The sequence below is a fragment of the Entelurus aequoreus genome, linkage group LG01, assembly GCF_033978785.1.
Source record: "Entelurus aequoreus isolate RoL-2023_Sb linkage group LG01, RoL_Eaeq_v1.1, whole genome shotgun sequence".
NCBI lineage: Eukaryota > Metazoa > Chordata > Actinopteri > Syngnathiformes > Syngnathidae > Entelurus > Entelurus aequoreus.
In genome coordinates, this window is record NC_084731.1 from 71,033,079 (window position 1) to 71,053,409 (window position 20,331).

Consider the following 20,331-nt stretch of genomic DNA (forward strand, 5'->3'; position numbering starts at 1 on the left):
ATTTTCCCTGTGGGTAAGAAGTTATAAATAATTTTAATTTGAAAATAACGATTTTGCACATCGATAGTTGTTTTATAGATTAGTTTGAATATGGCATCCCATGGCAACGGGCAGTCAAAAAAGTCCTCCCATTTTCCATTTGTGTTGTATGAGGCAGCCTTCAAAGATTTCTTTATTAAATAAAAATGATATATTTTTCTATTTATTTTAGTTCCTTTTTGCCAACTAGAATTTCTTATTAGAGGTTTACAAACTAATAATTTAGTAGTTCCATAATTAATTATTTGTTTCCATCTTTTCCCAATTACTCCAGTTAGTTGATAAAATGAAAAGCTTGAGCAAGCATCACCATACATAGCTCTGAATTCATCATACTTCATAATTTTACCATTCTCATTGATAATATCATTGACAAAAATGATTCCTCTTTCAAACATATTTTTCCAAAAGAAAGGCTTTCCATCTATTACAATATTAGAGTTCATCCATATTAACTGCTGCAAAATATCGTCTCTTTTTTCTGGCACATAAAATTGAAAACACCACTATGAGTGGATTGTTTCCTTTATGAACCCCGCCATGTTACCCAGCAGACTCTGGGAGGGGATTACTTGTAAAAAATGATACAATTTCTTTTGATACAGTACATGTTTTTTGTCCAACAGGACATTTGTGTACCACTCAATGTTTAAATACATCTTTGGAACAATTGATGCTTTTAAAGACAGACACATAGCTTCAAGGTTGAGAAGTTTCAGGCCCCCATATTCATACTCTTTGTACAAAACCTTTCTTTTAATCTTTTCTGGTTTGCCGTTCCAGACAAAATCGAAGACCCTCCGCTCATAAATCTTAAAAAAGTTTTGTGATGGAGCTGGTAATGACAAAAACTAATAAATAAATTGAGGAATAATTAACGAGTTGGCAATAGACATTTTACCATACAAGGTTAGGGATTTCCCTTTCCATAATTGTATAATTTTGTCCAGCTTTCTTAGTCGATTACCATAATTTACTGAGCCTAGATCTTCAAGATTTTCTGGGACAACAACACCAAGTATGTCAACTGGTCCATCTGTCCACAAAACAGGCACTTTGCATTCCATTCGAAAGGACGTTCCCTTTAGATTTCCGATCCTTAACATTTTACCTTTATCATAATTAAGCTTAAGGCCAGATTGCTGTGAAAATATGTCCAAAAGATTAAGAAGGTTCCGCAAACAATGAGGAAAAATCTTATCTTTGTGAATCAGCCTTTTCTGACATGAACTTCATCAAGAACAAACACAGAACACGCCTCACTGATGCACATCTGCAAGACTCACTCAGAGTTGCAGTGCCAAGTTACACACCAGAGTACAACACACTAGTTAACAGCATGCAATGCCAGGCTTCCCACTAACTGACAAAGAAACAGATAACAGATTTGGTGTCCAGTTCAAAGTGTGACATGATTTAAAAATTTGAGAGTTTACTTTTGTATTTTACATGAGTTATTATTTGTACAAACATGGTGCAAAGTAATTCATGATTTGTTAAAAAATGTTAGTGGCTAGCTAGTTAAAATGGGATATTGTGATTTCACAAGACTGTCTTAGAAGTGATCATTTGAAAATGTTCAATTTGAAAAATGTGCACTTAGAGAAAATATAAAAATAAAGTGTTGCATATTGATATTTATCTGTTTCTATATATATTTATTGTGAGAAATCATTAAGATGATCAGTGTTTCCACAAAGATAAATATCATTAATTATTAATAATAACAGAGTTAAAGGTAAATTGAGCAAATTGGCTACTTCTGGCAATTTATTTAAGTGTGTATCTAACTGGTAGCCCTTCGCATTAATCAGTACCCAAGAAGTAGCCCTTGGTTTCAAAAAGGTTGGTGACCCCTGCCGTAGGGAATAAGCGGTAGAAAATTGATGGATGGATGGATAGTGCATGTAAACACTTGTTAGGTTGGGTTATGTTAAGGCTCAGGAATAGAAGTAAGAGTGTTTGAGGGCCACTTTGATGCAGATGTTCTTGTGTCAGCACCGGACAGGAACGTGGACTTCCAATCCGTAGGATGGGGAAGGCCTCAGGCCGCTCCAACATACTGTTAGCACATCCAACATACTGTTAGCACATCCAACATACTGTTAGCACATCCAACATGTGTGTGTTCAGTTAGCGAGGGCGCTAGCAGAAGTCATGATCTTGTTTTGCAAACAGTGAGTGGAGTCTTGTCGTATGAACGCTAACACTGTTAGCACCCCTGGAAAAGGTGATTAGCTTTTGTGCTATTTAATCGTTTTTACTTTGTATTAATAATAATAATAATACTATTATTATTCATTTGGCAACGTTAGCATGCTAACATTTTAGCTCATTTTTTTGTTTGAACCTAAAAATCAAGGCTTTTGATACGAGGTGCCATCTCAAAAGTATGCTAACATTTTCAAAGTTATCATGCTAACATAAAATGTTAGCATTTTAGCTAATTTCATTTGTGTCGACCTAAAAATCATGGCTTTTATACTTGATGCCATCTCACAGGTATGCTAACGTTTTCGATGTGATCATGCTAACATTTTATGCTAACACTTTAGCCAGTTTAGTTTGTATGAACCTAAAAATCAAGGCTTTTAATACTTGGTGCCATCTCAATAATATGCCAATGTTTTCAATGTTATCATGCTAACAGTTTATGCTAACGCTGTAGCCAATTTAGTTTGTGTGAACCTAAAAATCATAGCTATTAATACTTGGTGCCATCTCAAAAGTATGCTAACATTTTAGAGATTATCATGCTAAAATTTTAAGCAAACACTTCAGCCAATTTAGTTTGTTTGAACCTAAAAATCGAGGCCATTAATACTTGGCGCCAATAATAGGTGCGGCAAAGTTTTCAATGTTATCATGCTAACAGTTTATGCTAACGCTGTAGCCAATTTAGTTTGTTTGAACCTAAAAATCAAGGCTTTTAATACTAGGTGCCATCTTAAAGGTATGCTAACGTTTTCGATGTTATCATGCTAGCATTTTATGTTAGCATTTTAGCCAATTTAGTTTGTGTGAACCTAAAAATCAAGGCTTTTAATACTTGGTGCCATCTCACAAGTATGCTAATGTTTTTTATGTCATCATGCTAACATTTTACGCTAACACTTTAGCCAGTTTAGTTTGTATGAACCTAAAAATCAAGGCTTTTAATACTTGGTGCCATCTCAAAAGTATGCCAACGTTTTCAATGTTATCATGCTAACATTTTAAGCTAACACTTAGGCCAATTTAGTTTGCTTGAACCTAAAAATCATAGCTATTAATACTTAGCACTATCTCAAAAGTATGCAAACGTTTTTGATGTTATCATGCTAACATTTAATGCTAACACTTTAGCCAATTTCATTTGTGTAAACCTAAAAATCATGACTTTTAATACTTGGTGCCATCTCAAAAGTATGCTAACATTTTCGACGTTATCATGCTAACATTTTAAGCTAACGCTTTAGCCAATTTAGTTTGTTTGAACCTAAAAATCAAGGCTTTTAATACTTAGTGCCATCTTAAAGGCATGCCAACGTTTTCGATGTTATCATGCTAACACTTTAAGCTAACATTTTGGTCAATTTAGTTTGTGTGAACCTACAAATCAAGGCTTTTAATTCTTGGTGCCATCTCAAAAGTTTGCTAACGTTTTTGATGTTATCATGCTAACGTTTTATGCTAACACTTTAGCCAATTTAGTTAGTTTGAATCTAAAAATCATGGCTTTAAATACTTTGTGCCATCTCACAAGTATGTTAACGTTTTCGAAATATCATAATAACATTCTATGTTAGCATTTTAGCTCATTTCCGTTGTGTTAACCTAGAAATCATGGCTTTTAATACTTGATGCCATCTTAAAAGTATGCTAACGTTTTCTATGTTATCATGCTAATATTTTATGCTAACACTTTAGCTAATTTAGTTTATTTTAACCTAAAAATCATGACTTTCAATACTTGGTGCCATTTCAAAAGTATGCTATCGTTTTCAATGTTATCATACTAACATTTTACGGTAGCATTTTAGCCAATTTAGTTTGTGTGAACCTACAAATCAAGGCTTTTAATACTTGGTGCCATCTCAAAAGTATGCTAACATTTTCCATGTTATCATGCTAACATTTATGCTAACACTTTAGCTAATTTAGTTTCTTTTAACCTACAAATCATGACTTTCAATACTTGGTTTCATTTCAAAAGTATGCTAACATTTTCAATGTTATCATGCTAACATTTTATGCTAACACTTTAGCCAATTTAGTTTGTGTGAACCTACAAATCAAGGCTGTTAATACTTGGTGCCATCTCGAAAGTATGCTTACATTTTTGATGTTATCATGCTAACATTTAAAGCTAACACTTTAGCCAATTTAGTTTGTTTGAACCTAAAAATCATGACTTTTAATACTTGGTGCCATCTCAAAAGTATGCTAACGTTTTCGATGTTATCATGCTAACATCTAATGCTAACACTTTAGCCAATTCCATTTGTGTTAACCTAAAAATCATGACTTTTAATACTTGGTGCCATCTTAAAAGTATGCTAACTTTTTCAATGTTATCATGCTAAAATTTTATGCTAACACTTTAGCCAATTTAGTTTGTTTGAACCTAAAACTCGAGGCCATTAATACTTGGCGCCAATAATAGGTGCGGCAAAGTCATGGAAATGTGGTTGATTTTACGTGCGGTGCTGAGGCACTTGGCTTGGTGCCTACAAAAGTAGCAAATAAACCCTTTTAGTGTGCAACAGTCCTGCAAGGAGGTGCCTGAAAGGTCAGCGTTCAGAGAGGAAAAGTCTGCCGTAATCGAGAATTATCAAACGGATTAGTCAGCTCAGCCGTGTGTCTTCCTCCTTTGCCTCCTGAAGATAACACACACACACACGCACACACACACACACACACACACACACACTAATCCCAATTTTCCGAGGGGATCGTTGAACACTTTTATGTACAACAAGGCCAAAAGGTCACGCTGTAACGCGTAACAGTGTGTGTGTGTGTGCAATTTCAGTCATGCTAACAGTTAGCATACTAACCAGATCATGTAATGAAATATGACTCCTAGTTGTCTGTCTGACAAATAGTCCAAAAAAAAGCTAGCACGCTAATGTTAGCCTGCTAATGTTAGCAGGCTAATGTTAACACGATACTAGTTAGCATGCGTGTGGTTAGAAAATATTTGACTCTAAGGTGTATACTTGTAAAAATAGCTTAAAAAATGGCATGCTAGCTTGCTAACAAGATAGAGTCAAGTAACAGAGTATATATGACTCCAAAGTGTACACCTGACAAATAGACGGGAAAAAAAAGCTAGCATGCTAATGTTAGCCTGCTAATGTTAGCAGGCTAACGTTGACACGCTAATAGCTAGCATGCATGAGATTAGAGAATATTTGACTCTAAAGTGTATACTTGTAAAAATAGCTTAAAAGCTGGCATGCTAATGTTAGCTTGCTAACAAGATAGTCAAGTAACAGAGTATATATGACTCCTAGGTGTCTGTCTGACAAATAGACCAAAAAAAAGCTAGCGTGCTAATGTTAGCAGGCTAATGTTAACACGATAATAGTTAGCATGCGTCAGATTAGAAAATAATTGACTCTAAAGTGTATACTTGTAAAAATAGCTGAAAAGCTGTCAAGCTAACGTTAGCTTGCTAACAAGATAGTCAAGTAACCGAGTATATATGACTCCGAAGTGTATACCTGACAAATAGACGTAAAAAAAAATTGTGCGCTAATGTTAGCCTGCTGGTACTTTAATCTTAATCTTAATCTTAATGTTAGCAGGATAATGTTAACACGCTAATAGTTAGCATGCATGAGATTAGAAAATATTTGACTCTAAAGAGTATACTTGTAAAAATATCTTAAAAGCTGGCATGCTAATGTTAGCTTGCTAACAAGATAGTCAAGTAACAGAGTACATATGACTCCTAGGTGTCTGTCTGACAAATAGACCAAAAAAAAAGAGAGTGGCTCCAACAGATCCCAGGAACAACCTCTGAGGCCTCAGTCCAGAAGAGTGCAGTCCTAGGAACAGCCAAGATACTGCGCAGAACCCTCAAACTCCCAGGCCTCTAGTAGAGGACCCGAGCTTGAGGATGACACAGATACCACCCCACCGGGGTGAGAAGTAGATTTTTTTTAATTTGTTTTTCTTATATACAGTATATCATTTTGCATTTATTTGTAATGTTGCCTATCCTCCACAATCCTTATGTAAGACTAGAACATATATATATATATATATATATATATATATATATATATATATATATATATATATATATATATATATATATATATATATATATATATATATATATATATATATATATGTATGTATATATATATATATATATATATATATATATATATATATATATATATATATATATATATATATATATATATATATATATATATATATATATATATATATAACATAGTCAACATAAAACATTTTTGCGTGTATAAAATTCTATTTGAAAAAGTGCCTTCAGTGAAAATCTTAGAGGAAAAAAGAATTCAGAAAAAACAAAAATGTTTCTTTTATCCACAAAAAAGAATGACCTCGTTAGCAAAGATGCTATAATTGCAGAATTAAAAAAAACATCTCCTGTCATGCTAACGTGCCTCATTTGTGCTAAAGTGTCATCTATATCTAAATGTTATCTGCACTTTGCTCATTATCTCGCTGCTGTTTCACCCGCACTGAGATGGTGTGTGGAGATAGGAACTCATTTAATTGGCAACCAGGACCAGAACATGGCCTCCACAAAAGTGATCCCTGATGAAGAATTATTCACTCTCTTTAGAATAAAGAGCAAACAAGTCCACTGGGTCAAAGAGTACATGGTCAAAAGATATACATGTGTGTATATATGTAATGTATATATGTGTGTGTAAATATATGTATATGTGTGTGTATATATATATATATGTATATATATATATATTCATACACATACTGTATATGTATATATATGTATGTATGTATATATATATACATAATCAATAAAGTACTATCTATCTATCTACATGTGTATATGTAGATATGTATACATATATACATATATGTATATATGTATGTGTAAATATATATATATATATATATATATATATATATATATATATATATATATATATATATATATATATATATATATATATATATATATATATATATATATATATATACATGTATATATACACATGATATATATATAAATGTATATACACATATACTGTATATATATTTATGTATGTGTATATGTATATATATACATGTGTGTGTATATATATGTATATATGTATATATATATATATATATATATATATATATATATATATACATATATACATATATATATATGTATATATGTATATATGTATATATGTATATATGTATATATGTATATATATATATATATATATATATATATATATATATATACATATATACATATATATATATATACAAATATACATATATATATATATATATATATATGTATATTTGTATATATATATATATGTATATATGTATATATATATATATATATATATATATATATATATATATATATATATATATATATATATATATATATATATATGTATATATATATATGTGTGTGTGTGTATATATGTGTGTGTAAATACAAGTGTATATAAATTTCTATACATGTGTATATATGTATATGTGTGTATAGGTATATATACATATATACACATATATGTATATATATGTGTATATATGCATATATATATATATATATATATATATATATATATATATATATATATATATATATATATATATATATATATATATATATATATATATATATATATATATATATATATATATATATATATATATTAGATTTGAGGGTTTTGGAGGTGCTAGGGTACCAGGAGGTGCATGCGTAATCGAAAAAGGTTTGAACGAGAGTTCCCGCTAGAATCTTCAAGGTGCTTTTGTTGACCAGAGAGGACATTTTGTAGAGAAATCCCGTTCGTTGGTTGACCTTTTTGATTACCTTGGTTGCCATTTTATCACAGGAAAGAAAAGCCTCTAGAATGGAACCTAGGTAGGTGACCTCATCTTTCCTGGTGATAACAATGTCAGCCAATTTTATAGTGAAGTCACTGACTTTCTTGAGATTGATTTGGGACCCAAATAGGATGGATTCCGTTTTACCCAAGTGTATGGATAGTTTATTGTCAGCGAGCCAGGTGCAAATTCTACAGAGTTCAGCACTGAGGATTTTCTCCACCTGTGACTTGTCCTTGTCGGATACCAGCAGGGCAGAGTCATCCGCAAACAAAAACAATTCACAGTCGCATGCTGATGACATGTCATTTATGTATATTAGGAACAGTAAAGGCCCCAATATACTGCCTTGGGGGACTCCACAGCTTACTGAGAGGGGGGGGGCACGGTGCCGTTCACCTCTACCGCCTGTTTCCTCCCCTCCAAGTAAGATTGCATCCAGCTCCATGAGGTTTTATCAAATCTGATTGCTCTGAGCTTATCCAACAGTATAGCGTGGTTTACGGTGTCAAAGGCCTTCTGAAGGTCCAGCATGACCATGCCGCAGTATTTGCCCGCGTCCACCTCATGTTTGATGTGGTCGGTCAGATAGAGAAGGCATGTGTCAGTGGAGTGGTTAGTTCTGAAGCCGGATTGGATTACCAGCGTCCTGACTGTTGTTTTCGCTTACGCGCCAAACGACAGCTCAGAGTACCCACCCTTTTTGGATTCACTCGAGGGAGTACTGGAGAGTGCTTCCCCGGGTGATTCCCTCGTTCTACTGGGGGACTTCAACGCTCATATTGGCAACGAGAGTGAAACCTGGAGAGGCGTGATTGGGAAGAATGGCCGCCATTGGACTTTTTTGCTCGTCACAGATAGTCCATAACAAATACCATGTTCAAACATACGTTTGTCCATATGGGCAGGCTGGAGCCGTTTCATATCTTGTTTCTGCTCCGGGCAGTATACGACACCCATCACCAATTTGCATAGGTAGGGAATGAGGGAGGACCCGCTGTGCAGGTTGTGTGCCGGTAAAGGAACTAAGGCGCACATTCTTTCTGGGTGCAAAACAGCATTGACCCAGGGAAGATACAGGTGGCGCCATGACAAGGTGTTGGCAATGCTCGCAGACATTTTGGAGCAAGAGAGGAAAAAGAAACACCCAGCCAAAACTAAGCCACTTCTGAGCACCATCACCTTCGTGAAAGAGGGTCATAGACCAGTAGTCCAAGGCCAAGCCAAGCAAAACCTCCTGCAGTTGGCCCAGGGATGGGAGATGAAGGTCGACCTGGGGAGGAAGCTCCTCTTCCCAGAGGCGGTACTGTCCACCACTCTGAGACCAGACATAGTTATGTGGTCCCCAGAGGGAAAGAAAATCATCCTGGTGGAACTTACTGTCCCGTGGGAGGAGGGATGTGAGGAAGCGGCATTGTCCAGGACTGTCGGGACAAGGGGTGGACAGCATGGCTGATGACAGTGGAAGTTGGATGTCGAGGATTCCCTGCTCAATCTGTGTGGAATTTGATGACAAAGGTCGGATTGAGAGGTCACTTGAGGAAAACAGCCGTTCGTAGGCTGGGAGAAGCGGCAGAGAGAGCCTCCTGTTGGCTCTGGCATAAAAGAGAGGACAATAGCTGGAAGCCTGGATGAGAGGGGCAGTGATCTGGCCAATCACTGATGACCCACCAACCGGAGAGTGTTGTGGTTAAGGGTCGAAACACTCGGTGAACGTTGGGGACCACCTGATGACCTCTTGTCCAGGCCAAAGCTTTATCCATTACAAATGGATTATAATAGCATCTTTGATGTATTTATTTGCAAACTAAGTGTCAAAAAATCAGGATTTTTTTTTGTCGAAAAATCTGAATTTTTTGTAAGTGTCAAAAAATCGGGATTTTTTCTAAATGTCAATAAATCTGGATTTTTCCTAACTGTCAAAAAATCTGGATTGTCTCAGATGTTAAAAAATCTGCATTTTTTCTTAGTGTCAAAAAATCGTGATTTTCCAAGTGTCAAAAAGTCTGGATTTTTTAAAATCCAAAAGTCTGGATTTTTTCCAAGTGTCAAAAAGTCTGGATTTTTTTTCTCAAAAAAATCGGGATTATTTGTAAATGTCAAAAAATCTGGATTTTTTCTAAGTGTCAAAAAATCTGGATTTTCCAAGTGTCAAAAAATTGGGATTTTTTTTAAATCCAAAAATCTGGATTTTTTTCAAAGTGTCAAAAAGTCTGGATTTTTTTGCTCAAAAAAATCAGAATTATTTGTAAGTGTCAAAAAGTCAGGATTTTTTTTTGGCAAAAAATCTGGATTTTTTTCCAAGTGTCAAAAAATCTGGATTTTTTTATAAGTGTCAAAAAATCTGGATTATTTGTAAATGTCAAAAATGCGGGATTTTCTAAGTGTCTAAAAGTCGGGATTTTCTAAGTGTCTAAAAGTCGGGATTTTTTCTACTCTAAAACCTTGATGGAGGTTTTCCGAGCGCTTTATAGGCGGAAGAGAGCGACTTCCATTACCTCCATTGTTAGCTGACTTTTGTTAGCATTTATTTACGATTTAGAATGCATGAAAAAAGAACACATGTTTTTGCGAATGTCAGACAACCTCAAAAAGCGTGTGAGGCGAGGTGGTTTCCACAGAACCCAGCGAGCACCATCAGCGCTTCATTGTTGCCGCGCAATTACCACGTCACGGCATCTAGCGGCGCACAAAGACTCCATGATTCTGCCGCCACCTTTTTTTTTTTTCATTTTGAAGTAGCGTTGCAACGCCTTCAAACGAGGTCTGACGGGACTTCTGGAATCCGGAATGAACATTGAAGGAAATGGGGCTCGTTAGCGGCTGTGCCAAGTAGCGCGCCAAGGACTTGACGTGATGTGATGTGCTTTGATGAAGAGCAGCTTCTTTCTTCTTTGGAAACGTTTCTCGCCCGCCGCTCACGTCTCACACCCGCCGATCACGTCTCACACCCGCCGATCACGTCTCACACCCGCCTCTCTAAAAAGTCATTTCCAGCCTCAATAGATTTTATTCAACTTTCTGTGTCCTTTTATTTACTTTTGTTTTGGAGCTTCAAGTGAGTTTAAGTAGTTTGCTCCTGACTTGATGTTGCTGATCAATTTGAAATATTATTATTATAATTTATTTGTTTATTTTTTATTGAAGAAATACATGAAAAATACATCCCTTTCATGGCGGGACACTTGCAAGGTGCGAAGGAAAAATGCGTTCGGCGTCTCTTCTCACGGGAGACCACATTCAGAACGATGTCTAGCGGCGAAACGACGGCTGTAGTCGACTGCCATTCATCAGAAAAGCTGCGTAGACATTTCAAGTGTGTCCAGCGACACGCTTTAATTAGACAAAAGTCCTCGGGGGAAGAAAACGTTTCCCACTTCCCCTCTTGGACTCATTTTGTGGCACGGTAAATAATCAGCGGCGGCTCCCTTCCCCATTAAAGCTCGCCAGAGCGTAGCGGGAAAGCATGTTTGGAATTCCGAGCGCCCTAAATCCGAGCGAAGCGACACTAAATCCCCCCTTCGAGAGGTGTCACACACTCAATGCCACTTCAAGACCATGGCAAGAGTGCCATCAAGCGCAGTCTGCCTCTAAAACCTCTCTCTCTCTCTCTCTCTCTCTCTCTCCCCCTGCGAAGCTCTGAGAGACGCCTGCACACAGGTGAGCTGCAGCTACGGCAGCACCTGTGTGCAGTCCTCAGACGGCCTGTCGGCCAAGTGCATGTGTCCTCTGGGCTGCGGGGGCAGGAAGGCCCAGACGGTGTGCGGCAGCGACGGGAAGGACTACGGCAGCGAGTGTGAGCTGCATGAGTATGCCTGCAAGAACCAGAGGAACATCAGACTGCAGCACCAGGGACCGTGTGGTGAGATGGTTTCTGGTTTTGTTCCACGGGAGGTCCACTCATCTTCACACGTCCACACCAGTACATCACAACTATCCAATACAACTGTATCTATTCATTTTTATTTAAAAACAATACATTTACATATATATATATATTTAAAAACAACTTTTTTACTTTGTTTTTTTTTTTTATATTTGAAAAATAAATACACAAAAAAATATATATGAACATTTTTCCAAAAATATAATACATATCGAAAAAAATGTCACTTCCTTTTTTATTCAAGAAATACATTAAAAAATATATCTAAATTTAAAAAGTTACCAAGCTAGAATGGTAATGTTAGCATGCTAACAGTTAACGTGTGTCAAGGACCAAGTCATATGACTCTGAGGTGTCCGGCTGATAAATTGGCTAAAAAATTTAGCACGTTGATGTTAGCATGCTAGCATGCTAACTTTAGCATGTGTCAAGTACTAAGTTATACAAGTCTGAGGCATTTGGCTGCTAAATTGGTCAAAAAAGGTAGCATGCTAATAATACTAATGCTGCCTGAAGCTGGGCCAATCAGTGGCCACGATACTGAATAGCGGTCTGATTGTTTTGGTCTGGTCTATTGACACTACTACTGTAATATTAGTAGTACTACTGTAGTATTGTATTAGTATTTGTAGTTCTTTCAGGCATTTTTCTGCTTGAAAATGCTTCATTTAGGGCAAAATGAGGTAGAATATGATTTATTACTGGTAAGCTAAGAGGTGTTCAGATAGGTGATTGACTTATATTGTCTAGGTTTTAATGTAGAACATGTATCAAAGTGGCCCCTGCAGCCTTCCATGTGTATTTATGGGGCCCCCGTGGTACTTGTTATCTACAGCAATGCTTGTTTACTCCCACGGCCATTGTTGTTGTTTTCTTCTCTCCCTCTGATTGTGGAGAACCAGGTGGGGGGGGGGAGAGAGAGAGAGAGAGAGAGAGAGTTGACTAGTCGGGTCTGCAGACAGAAGGTTGCTGGCATAAATCCAGGACCAGTCGGCCCACAGGGAGCACAGCTTCCCTGATTTACTGGCGCTGCAGAAAACACACCATGTGTGTAATTACTCTCCTTGTAGGCCGCAGGAGAGCATGGATTCTGGAAGCTGTTATTCTGGGTTAATGGGAGATGTTCTTCTGGGTTAATGGGAGATGTTCTTCTGGGTTAATGGGAGATGGTCTTCTGGGTTAATGGAAGCTGTTCTTCTGGGTTGTTGGGAGATGTTCATCTGGGTTAATGGTAGATGTTTTTCTGGGTTAATGGGAGATGTTCTTCTGGTTAATGGGATATGTTCTTTTGGGTTAGTGGGCTATGTTCTTCTGGGTTAATGGGAGCTGTTCTTCTGGGTTAGTGGAAGCTGTTCTTCTGGGTTAGTGGAAAATCATCTTCTGGGTTAATGGGAAATGTTATTCTGGGTTAATGGGAGATGTTCTTCTGGGTTAGTGGAAGCTGTTCTTCTGGGTTAATGGGAGATGTTATTCTGGGTTAATGGAAGCTGTTCTTCTGGGTTATTGGGAGATGTTCTCCTGGATTAATGGGAGATGTTATTCTGGGTTAGTGGGAGCTGTTCTTTTGGGTCAGTGGGAGATGTTCTTCTGGGTTAGTGGGAGCTGTTCTTCTGGGTTAGTGGGAGATGTTCTTCTGGGTTAGTGCAAGCTGTTCTTCTGGGTTAATGGGATATGGTCTTCTGGGTTATTGGAAGCTGTTCTTTTGGGTTATTAGGAGATATTATACTGGGTTAATGAGAGATGTTATTCTGGGTTAATGGGAGATGTTCTTCTGGGTTAATGGGAGATGTTCTTCTGGGTTAATGGGAGATGCTCTTCTGGGTTAATGGAAGCTGTTCTTTTGGGTTATTGGGAGATGTTCTTCTGGGCTAATGGGAGACGTTATTTTGGGTTAATGGGAGATGTTCTTCTGGGTTAGTGGGATATGTTATTTTGGGTTAGTGGGAGATGTTCTTCTGGTTTAGTGGGAGCTGTTCTTCTGGGTTAGTAGGAGCTGTTATTCTGGATTAATGGGAGCTGTTCTTCTGGGTTAATGGGAGATGGTCTTCTAGGTTGATGGGAGATGGTCTTCTAGGTTAATGGTAGATGGTCTTCTGGAATTATGGGATATGTTCTTTTGGCTTAGTGGGAGATGTTCTTCTGGGTTAGTGGAAGCTGTTCTTCTGGGTTAATGGGAGATGGTCTTCTGGGTTAATGGATGCTGTTCTTCTGGGTTATTGGGATATATTATTCTGGGTTAATGGGATATGTTATTCTGGGTTAATGAGAGATGTTCTTCTGGGTTAATGGGATATGTTCTTCTGGGTTAATGGGAGCTGTTATTCTGGGTTAATGGGAGATGGTCTTCTGGGTTAATGGAAGCTGTTCTTCTGGGTTATTAGGAGATGTTCCTTTGGGTTATTGGGATATGTTATTCTGGGTTAATGGGAGATGTTATTCTGGGTTAATGGGAGATGTTCTTCTGGGTTAATGGGAGATATTATTTTGGGTTGGTGGGAGATGTTCTTCTGCTTTAGTGGAAGCTGTTCTTCTGGGTTAACGGGAGCTGTTATTCTGGGTTAATGGGATATGTTCTTCTGGGTTAATGGGATATGTTCTTTTGGGTTGGTGGGAGATGTTCTTCTGTGTTAGTGGAAGCTGTTCTTCTGGGTTAATGGGAGCTGTTCTTTTGGGTTAGTGGAAGCTGTTCTTCTGGGTTACTGGGAGATGGTCTTCTGGGTTAATAGGAGATGTTCCTCTGGGTTAATGAGAGATGTTTTTCTTGGTTCGTGGGAGTTGTTCTTCTGGGTTAGTGGGATTTGTTCTTCTGGGTTAGTGGAAGCTGTTCTTCTGGGTTAGTGGAAGATCGTCTTCTGGGCTAATGGGAAATGTTATTCTGGGTTAACGGGAGATGTTCTTCTGGGTTAGTGAAAGCTGTTCTTCTGGGTTGATGGGAGATGTTATTCTGGGTTAATGAAAGCTGTTCTTCTGGGTTATTGGGAGATGTTCTCCTGGGTTAATGGGAGATGTTATTCTGGGTTAGTGGGAGCTGTAGTTTTGGGTCAGTGGGAGATGTTCTTCTGGGTTAGTGGGAGCTGTTCTTCTGGGTTAGTGGGAGCTGTTCTTCTGGGTTAGTGCAAGCTGTTCTTCTGGGTTAATGGGGTATGGTCTTCTGGGTTAATGGAAGCTGTTCTTCTGGGTTATTAGGAGATATTATACTGGGTTAATGAGACCTGTTATTCTGGGTTAATGGGAGATGTTCTTCTGGGTTAATGAGAGATGTTCTTCTGGGTTAATGGGAGATGCTCTTCTGAGTTAATGGAAGCTGTTCTTCTGGGTTATTGGGAGATGTTCTTCTGGGTTAATGGGATATGTTATTTTGGGTTTATGGGAGATGTTCTTCTGGGTTAGTGGGATATGTTATTTTGGGTTAGTGGGAGGTGTTCTTCTGGTTTAGTGGGAGCTGTTCTTCTGGGTTAGTGGGAGCTGTTATTCTGGATTAATGGGAGCTGTTCTTCTGGGTTAATGGGAGATGGTCTTCTGGGTTAATGGGAGATGGTTTTCTGGGTTAATGGGAACTGTTCTTCTGGAATTATGGGATATGTTCTTTTGGCTTAGTGGGAGATGATCTTCTGGGTTAGTGGAAGCTGTTCTTCTGGGTTAATGGAAACTGTTCTTCTGAGTTAGTGGGAGCTGTTCTTCTGGTTTAGAGAGAGTGCTTTTTCTGGGTTAATGAAAGTTGTTCTTCTGAGTCAATTGGAGCTGTCCTTCTGGGTTAGTGGAAGCTGTTCTTCTGGGTTAATGGGAGATTGTCTTCGGGGTTAATGGAAGCTGTTCTTCTGGGTTAATGGGAGATGGTCTTATGGGTTGATGAAAGCTGTTCTTCTGGGTTAATGGAAGCTGTTCTTCTGGGTTAATGGAAGCTGTTCTTCTGGGTTAATGGGAACTGTTCTTCTAAATTAGTGGGAGCTGTTTTTCTGGTTTAATGGGAGATGTTCTTCTGGGTTAATGTGTTATGTTTCACTAAGGGGAGGTAACGACAACTGACACCAGGGGAGGTATGTACAATGATTTATTATATATATAGTCAATTTCTATATATATATATATATAATAATAGCAACAAACAATACTACTAAACTATAGAATGGTGTTTGACGAAATCCAAGAGCGTGTGTGTGTGACTATGTGTGTAGATTAACTGAAGTATGTGTTACTAAGTGTTGTCGAAAGCAAAGGAACAAGGCAGTCCGAGGGGCAGGGGGCGTGTCCAGGCGAGCAGCCAGAGGAGGAACTGTGACACTCAGTTGCAGGAAGGAAGCGGGTTCGAATCCGTGCCGTGACATAATGGCATGTATTATTCTGGGTTAATGGGATATGTTCTTCTGGGTTAATGGGATATGTTCTTCTGGCTTAATAAAAGCTGTTCTTTTGGGTTAATGGGAGCTGATGGTGTCAAATGATGGCCTGAAGGGAGCAGACTTCTAAGAGTCTGCTTGCTCTTCTCCTCAAGCCTCGACTTTGTCCTGAGAGGAAACAATGTGAGGACCTGAAAGACCACAGGACCACTTTGTCCGTTCCTGTCTAGTCTTTGTGTCCCTGCCAGACTTTCCTTTTCCTTAGGCTAGATTGCGCTACAAGATGATCCCCCAATACCACGTCTCAGTAAAACTCTACTGAGTGATTATCTGAACTAGTTAGTGGCTAGTTAGTGTCGCCAACACACAAACAACTTCATTATTTCTTGTCAACAAACATGTGGTTTCTCCCACTTCAGCACGGCGCTAAGTGAATAGAAAATGTCTTGGCTGTGATTTAACACGGCACATAAATCCTTTGTCTTCCCTCATGCCAAAAGCGTGGCGAGCAGGATTAAGCCCCAAGTCTTGTCTGAAGGCGTGACCACGTCCGCACATACAATCCCATTACGATGGCGGCCTGATAAGGACAACTAGCGCTTTATCGTTCTCCTTGTCTTCACCACCATCTCGCGCTCACTCTGAGGTGCTTTATGTTGGCAAGCTAACATGCGCCCAGAATATATGTATTCTTCTCAACCGCCTAGCACAATAACCAGAGGTGTGGGCCTAAAAACGTATATAGCAATTTGCATTATGCTAACTACTATAATGCAAGTAGTGTATAGGCTTCCAAAGCATGAACCATTAGCATTGTGCTAACTACAGTACATACATATATATATATATATATATATATATATATATATATATATATATATATATATATATATATATATATATATATATATATATATATATATATATATATATATATAAATATATATATATATATATATATATATATATATATATATATATATATATATATATATATATATATATATATATATATATATATATATATATATATATATATATATATACACACATATACACATACATATAAATACTGTACATATATACATTTATACTGTATCAATCAATCAATCAATCAATGTTTATTTATATAGCCCTAAATCACTAGTGTCTCAAAGGGCTGTACAAGCCACAACGACATCCTCGGTGTCGAGTGGGTCTGACATAATATTGTGAAAGTCCAACACATCAGCGAAAGTCCAGTCCATGGTGGGGTCAGCGGGAACCATCCCGAGTGGAGACGGGTCAGCAGCGTAGAGATGTCCCCATCTGATGGACAGGCTAGCGGTCCACCCCGGAGCAGAGTAGAAAAGAAAAGAAAAGAAACGGCAGATCAACTGGTCTAAAAAGGGAGTCTATTTAAAGGCTAGAGTATACAAATGAGTTTTAAGATGAGACTTAAATGCTTCTACTGAGGTAGCATCTCTAACTTTTACCGGGAGGGCATTCCATAGTATTGGAGCCCGAATAGAAAACGCTCTATAGCCCGCAGACTTTTTTTGGGCTCTGGGAATCACTAATAAGCCGGAGTTCTTTGAACGCAGATTTCTTGCCGGGACATATGGTACAATACAATCGTCAAGATAGGCAGGAGCTTGACCGTGTAGTATTTTATACGTAAGTAGTAAAACCTTAAAGTCGCATCTTAGGTGCACAGGAAGCCAGTGCAAGTGAGCCAGTATAGGCGTAATATGATCAAACTTTCTTGTTTTTGTCAAAAGTCTAGCAGCCGCATTTTGTACCATCTGTAATCTTTTAATGCTAGACATAGGGAGGCCCGAAAATAATACGTTACAGTAATCGAGACGAGATGTAACGAACGCATGGATAATGATCTCAGCATCGCTTGTGGACAAAATGGAACGAATTTTAGCGATATTACGGAGATGAAAGAAGGCCGTTTTAGTAACACTCTTAATGTGTGACTCAAACGAGAGAGTTGGGTCGAAGATAATACCCAGATTCTTTACCGAGTCGCCTTGTTTAATTGTTTGGTTGTCAAATGTTAAGGTGGTATTATTAAATAGATGTTGGTGTTGAGCAGGACCGATAATCAGCATTTCCGTTTTCTTAGCGTTGAGTTGCAAAAAGTTAGCGGACATCCATTGTTTAATTTCATTAAGACACGCCTCCAGCTGACTACAATCTGGCGTGTTGGTCAACTTTAGGGGCATGTAGAGTTGGGTGTCATCAGCATAACAGTGAAAGCTAACACCGTATTTGCGTATAATGTCACCTAGCGGCAGCATGTAAATACTAAAGAGTGCAGGGCCAAGAACTGAACCCTGGGGAACTCCGCACGTTACCTTAACATAGTCCGAGGTCACATTGTTATGGGAGACACACTGCATCCTGTCAGTAAGATAAGAGTTAAACCAAGACAAGGCTAAGTCTGACATCCCAATACGCGTTTTGATACGCTCTAATAAAATATTATGATCAACAGTATCGAAAGCGGCGCTAAGATCAAGAAGCAGCAACATAGATGAAGCATCAGAATCCATCGTCAGCAATAGATCATTAGTCATTTTTGCGAGGGCTGTCTCCGTAGAGTGATTTGCCCTGAAACCGGATTGAAAAGGTTCACAGAGATTGTTAGTCACTAAGTGTTCATTTAGCTGCTGTGCGACAATTTTTTCGAGAATTTTCGAGATAAACGGTAGGTGGGACACCGGCCGGTAGTTCACCATGAGGTCAGGATCGAGGTTAGGTCTTTTGAGTAGAGGATGAATAACCGCTTTTTTGAATGCTAGAGGAACAGTACCAGAGGAAAGTGATAGGTTTATAATATTTAACACTGATGGACCTAATAAAACAAAAAGCTCCTTGATAAGTTTCCCAGGAATTGGGTCAAGTAAACATGTTGTTTGTTTTGTCCCATTTACACATTTTAACAATTCCTCCAATGTTATTTCATCAAAGAGAGAGAAACTATTTTGGAGGGCAATGTCCGTCGTATATACAGTCATATTTGTGTTAATAGAACCCAGTTGTGGCTGGGATGCATTGTCTTTAATCTCTTTTCTGATGAGTTCAATTTTCTTATTAAAGAAATTCATAAAGTCATCTGCTGAGTGGGTGGAGCTACTGGGATATATATATATATATATATATATATATATATATATATATATATATATATATATATATATATATATGTATATATATATATATATATATATATATATATATATATATATATATATATATATACATATATACTGTACATATATACCTATATATGTATATTTACATATATATATATATATATATATATATATATATATACATATATACTGTACATATATACCTATATATGTATATTTACATATATATATATATATATATATATATATATATATATATATATATATATATATATATATATATATATATATATATATATATACATACATATATACATACATACATATACATATAAATACATATACATATACATATATACATGTATATATGTACAGTATATATTTATGTGTGTATGTTTATATATATAAATACATATATATAGTATGAATTGCTCATAATCGCACAATATTTGACAAATGCAAATTTTTTGCCAACTGTGTCCCCACAGACCCTTGCAAAGACAGCGAGAACAGCCTAAACACGATGTGCAGGGTGGAGGCGCTCACCCGCCGCCCGCACGTCTTCGGCTCGCCCGACTCCTGCCCCCCGGCGGGCGAGCCGCTGTGCGCCAGCGACGGCCAAACGTACCCGAGCGAGTGCGCCATGAAGGCCACCGGGCTGCAGAAGGGCATCAAACTCCGGAAGCTTCACGCCGGCTGGTGCAGAAAACTGGGTAAGATCCCACTTCCCCTTGTCGTTCACGCATGATGTGGTCACACTGTATTCTTGCCTCATTCCTGTGAGAATCCTGCGTGTGACTGAAGCATTAAGCCTATTTTAAGTATAATATACTCATTTAAATATATAAACACATATTTA

General features: G+C 37.5%; 1 protein-coding gene across 10 annotated transcripts in view; it reads left to right on the forward strand.

Moving 5' to 3' along the window:
• Positions 1 to 20,331, forward strand: part of agrn (agrin) — a 595,247-nt gene that overhangs the window by 326,815 nt on the left and 248,101 nt on the right. For all 10 annotated transcript variants that reach the window (XM_062057528.1, XM_062057540.1, XM_062057542.1 and 7 more), the window contains 2 exons: positions 11,741 to 11,965; positions 19,961 to 20,185. In XM_062057528.1, coding sequence (XP_061913512.1) covers positions 11,741 to 11,965; positions 19,961 to 20,185 — 450 coding nt within the window. The remainder of the gene's footprint in view (positions 1 to 11,740; positions 11,966 to 19,960; positions 20,186 to 20,331) is intronic.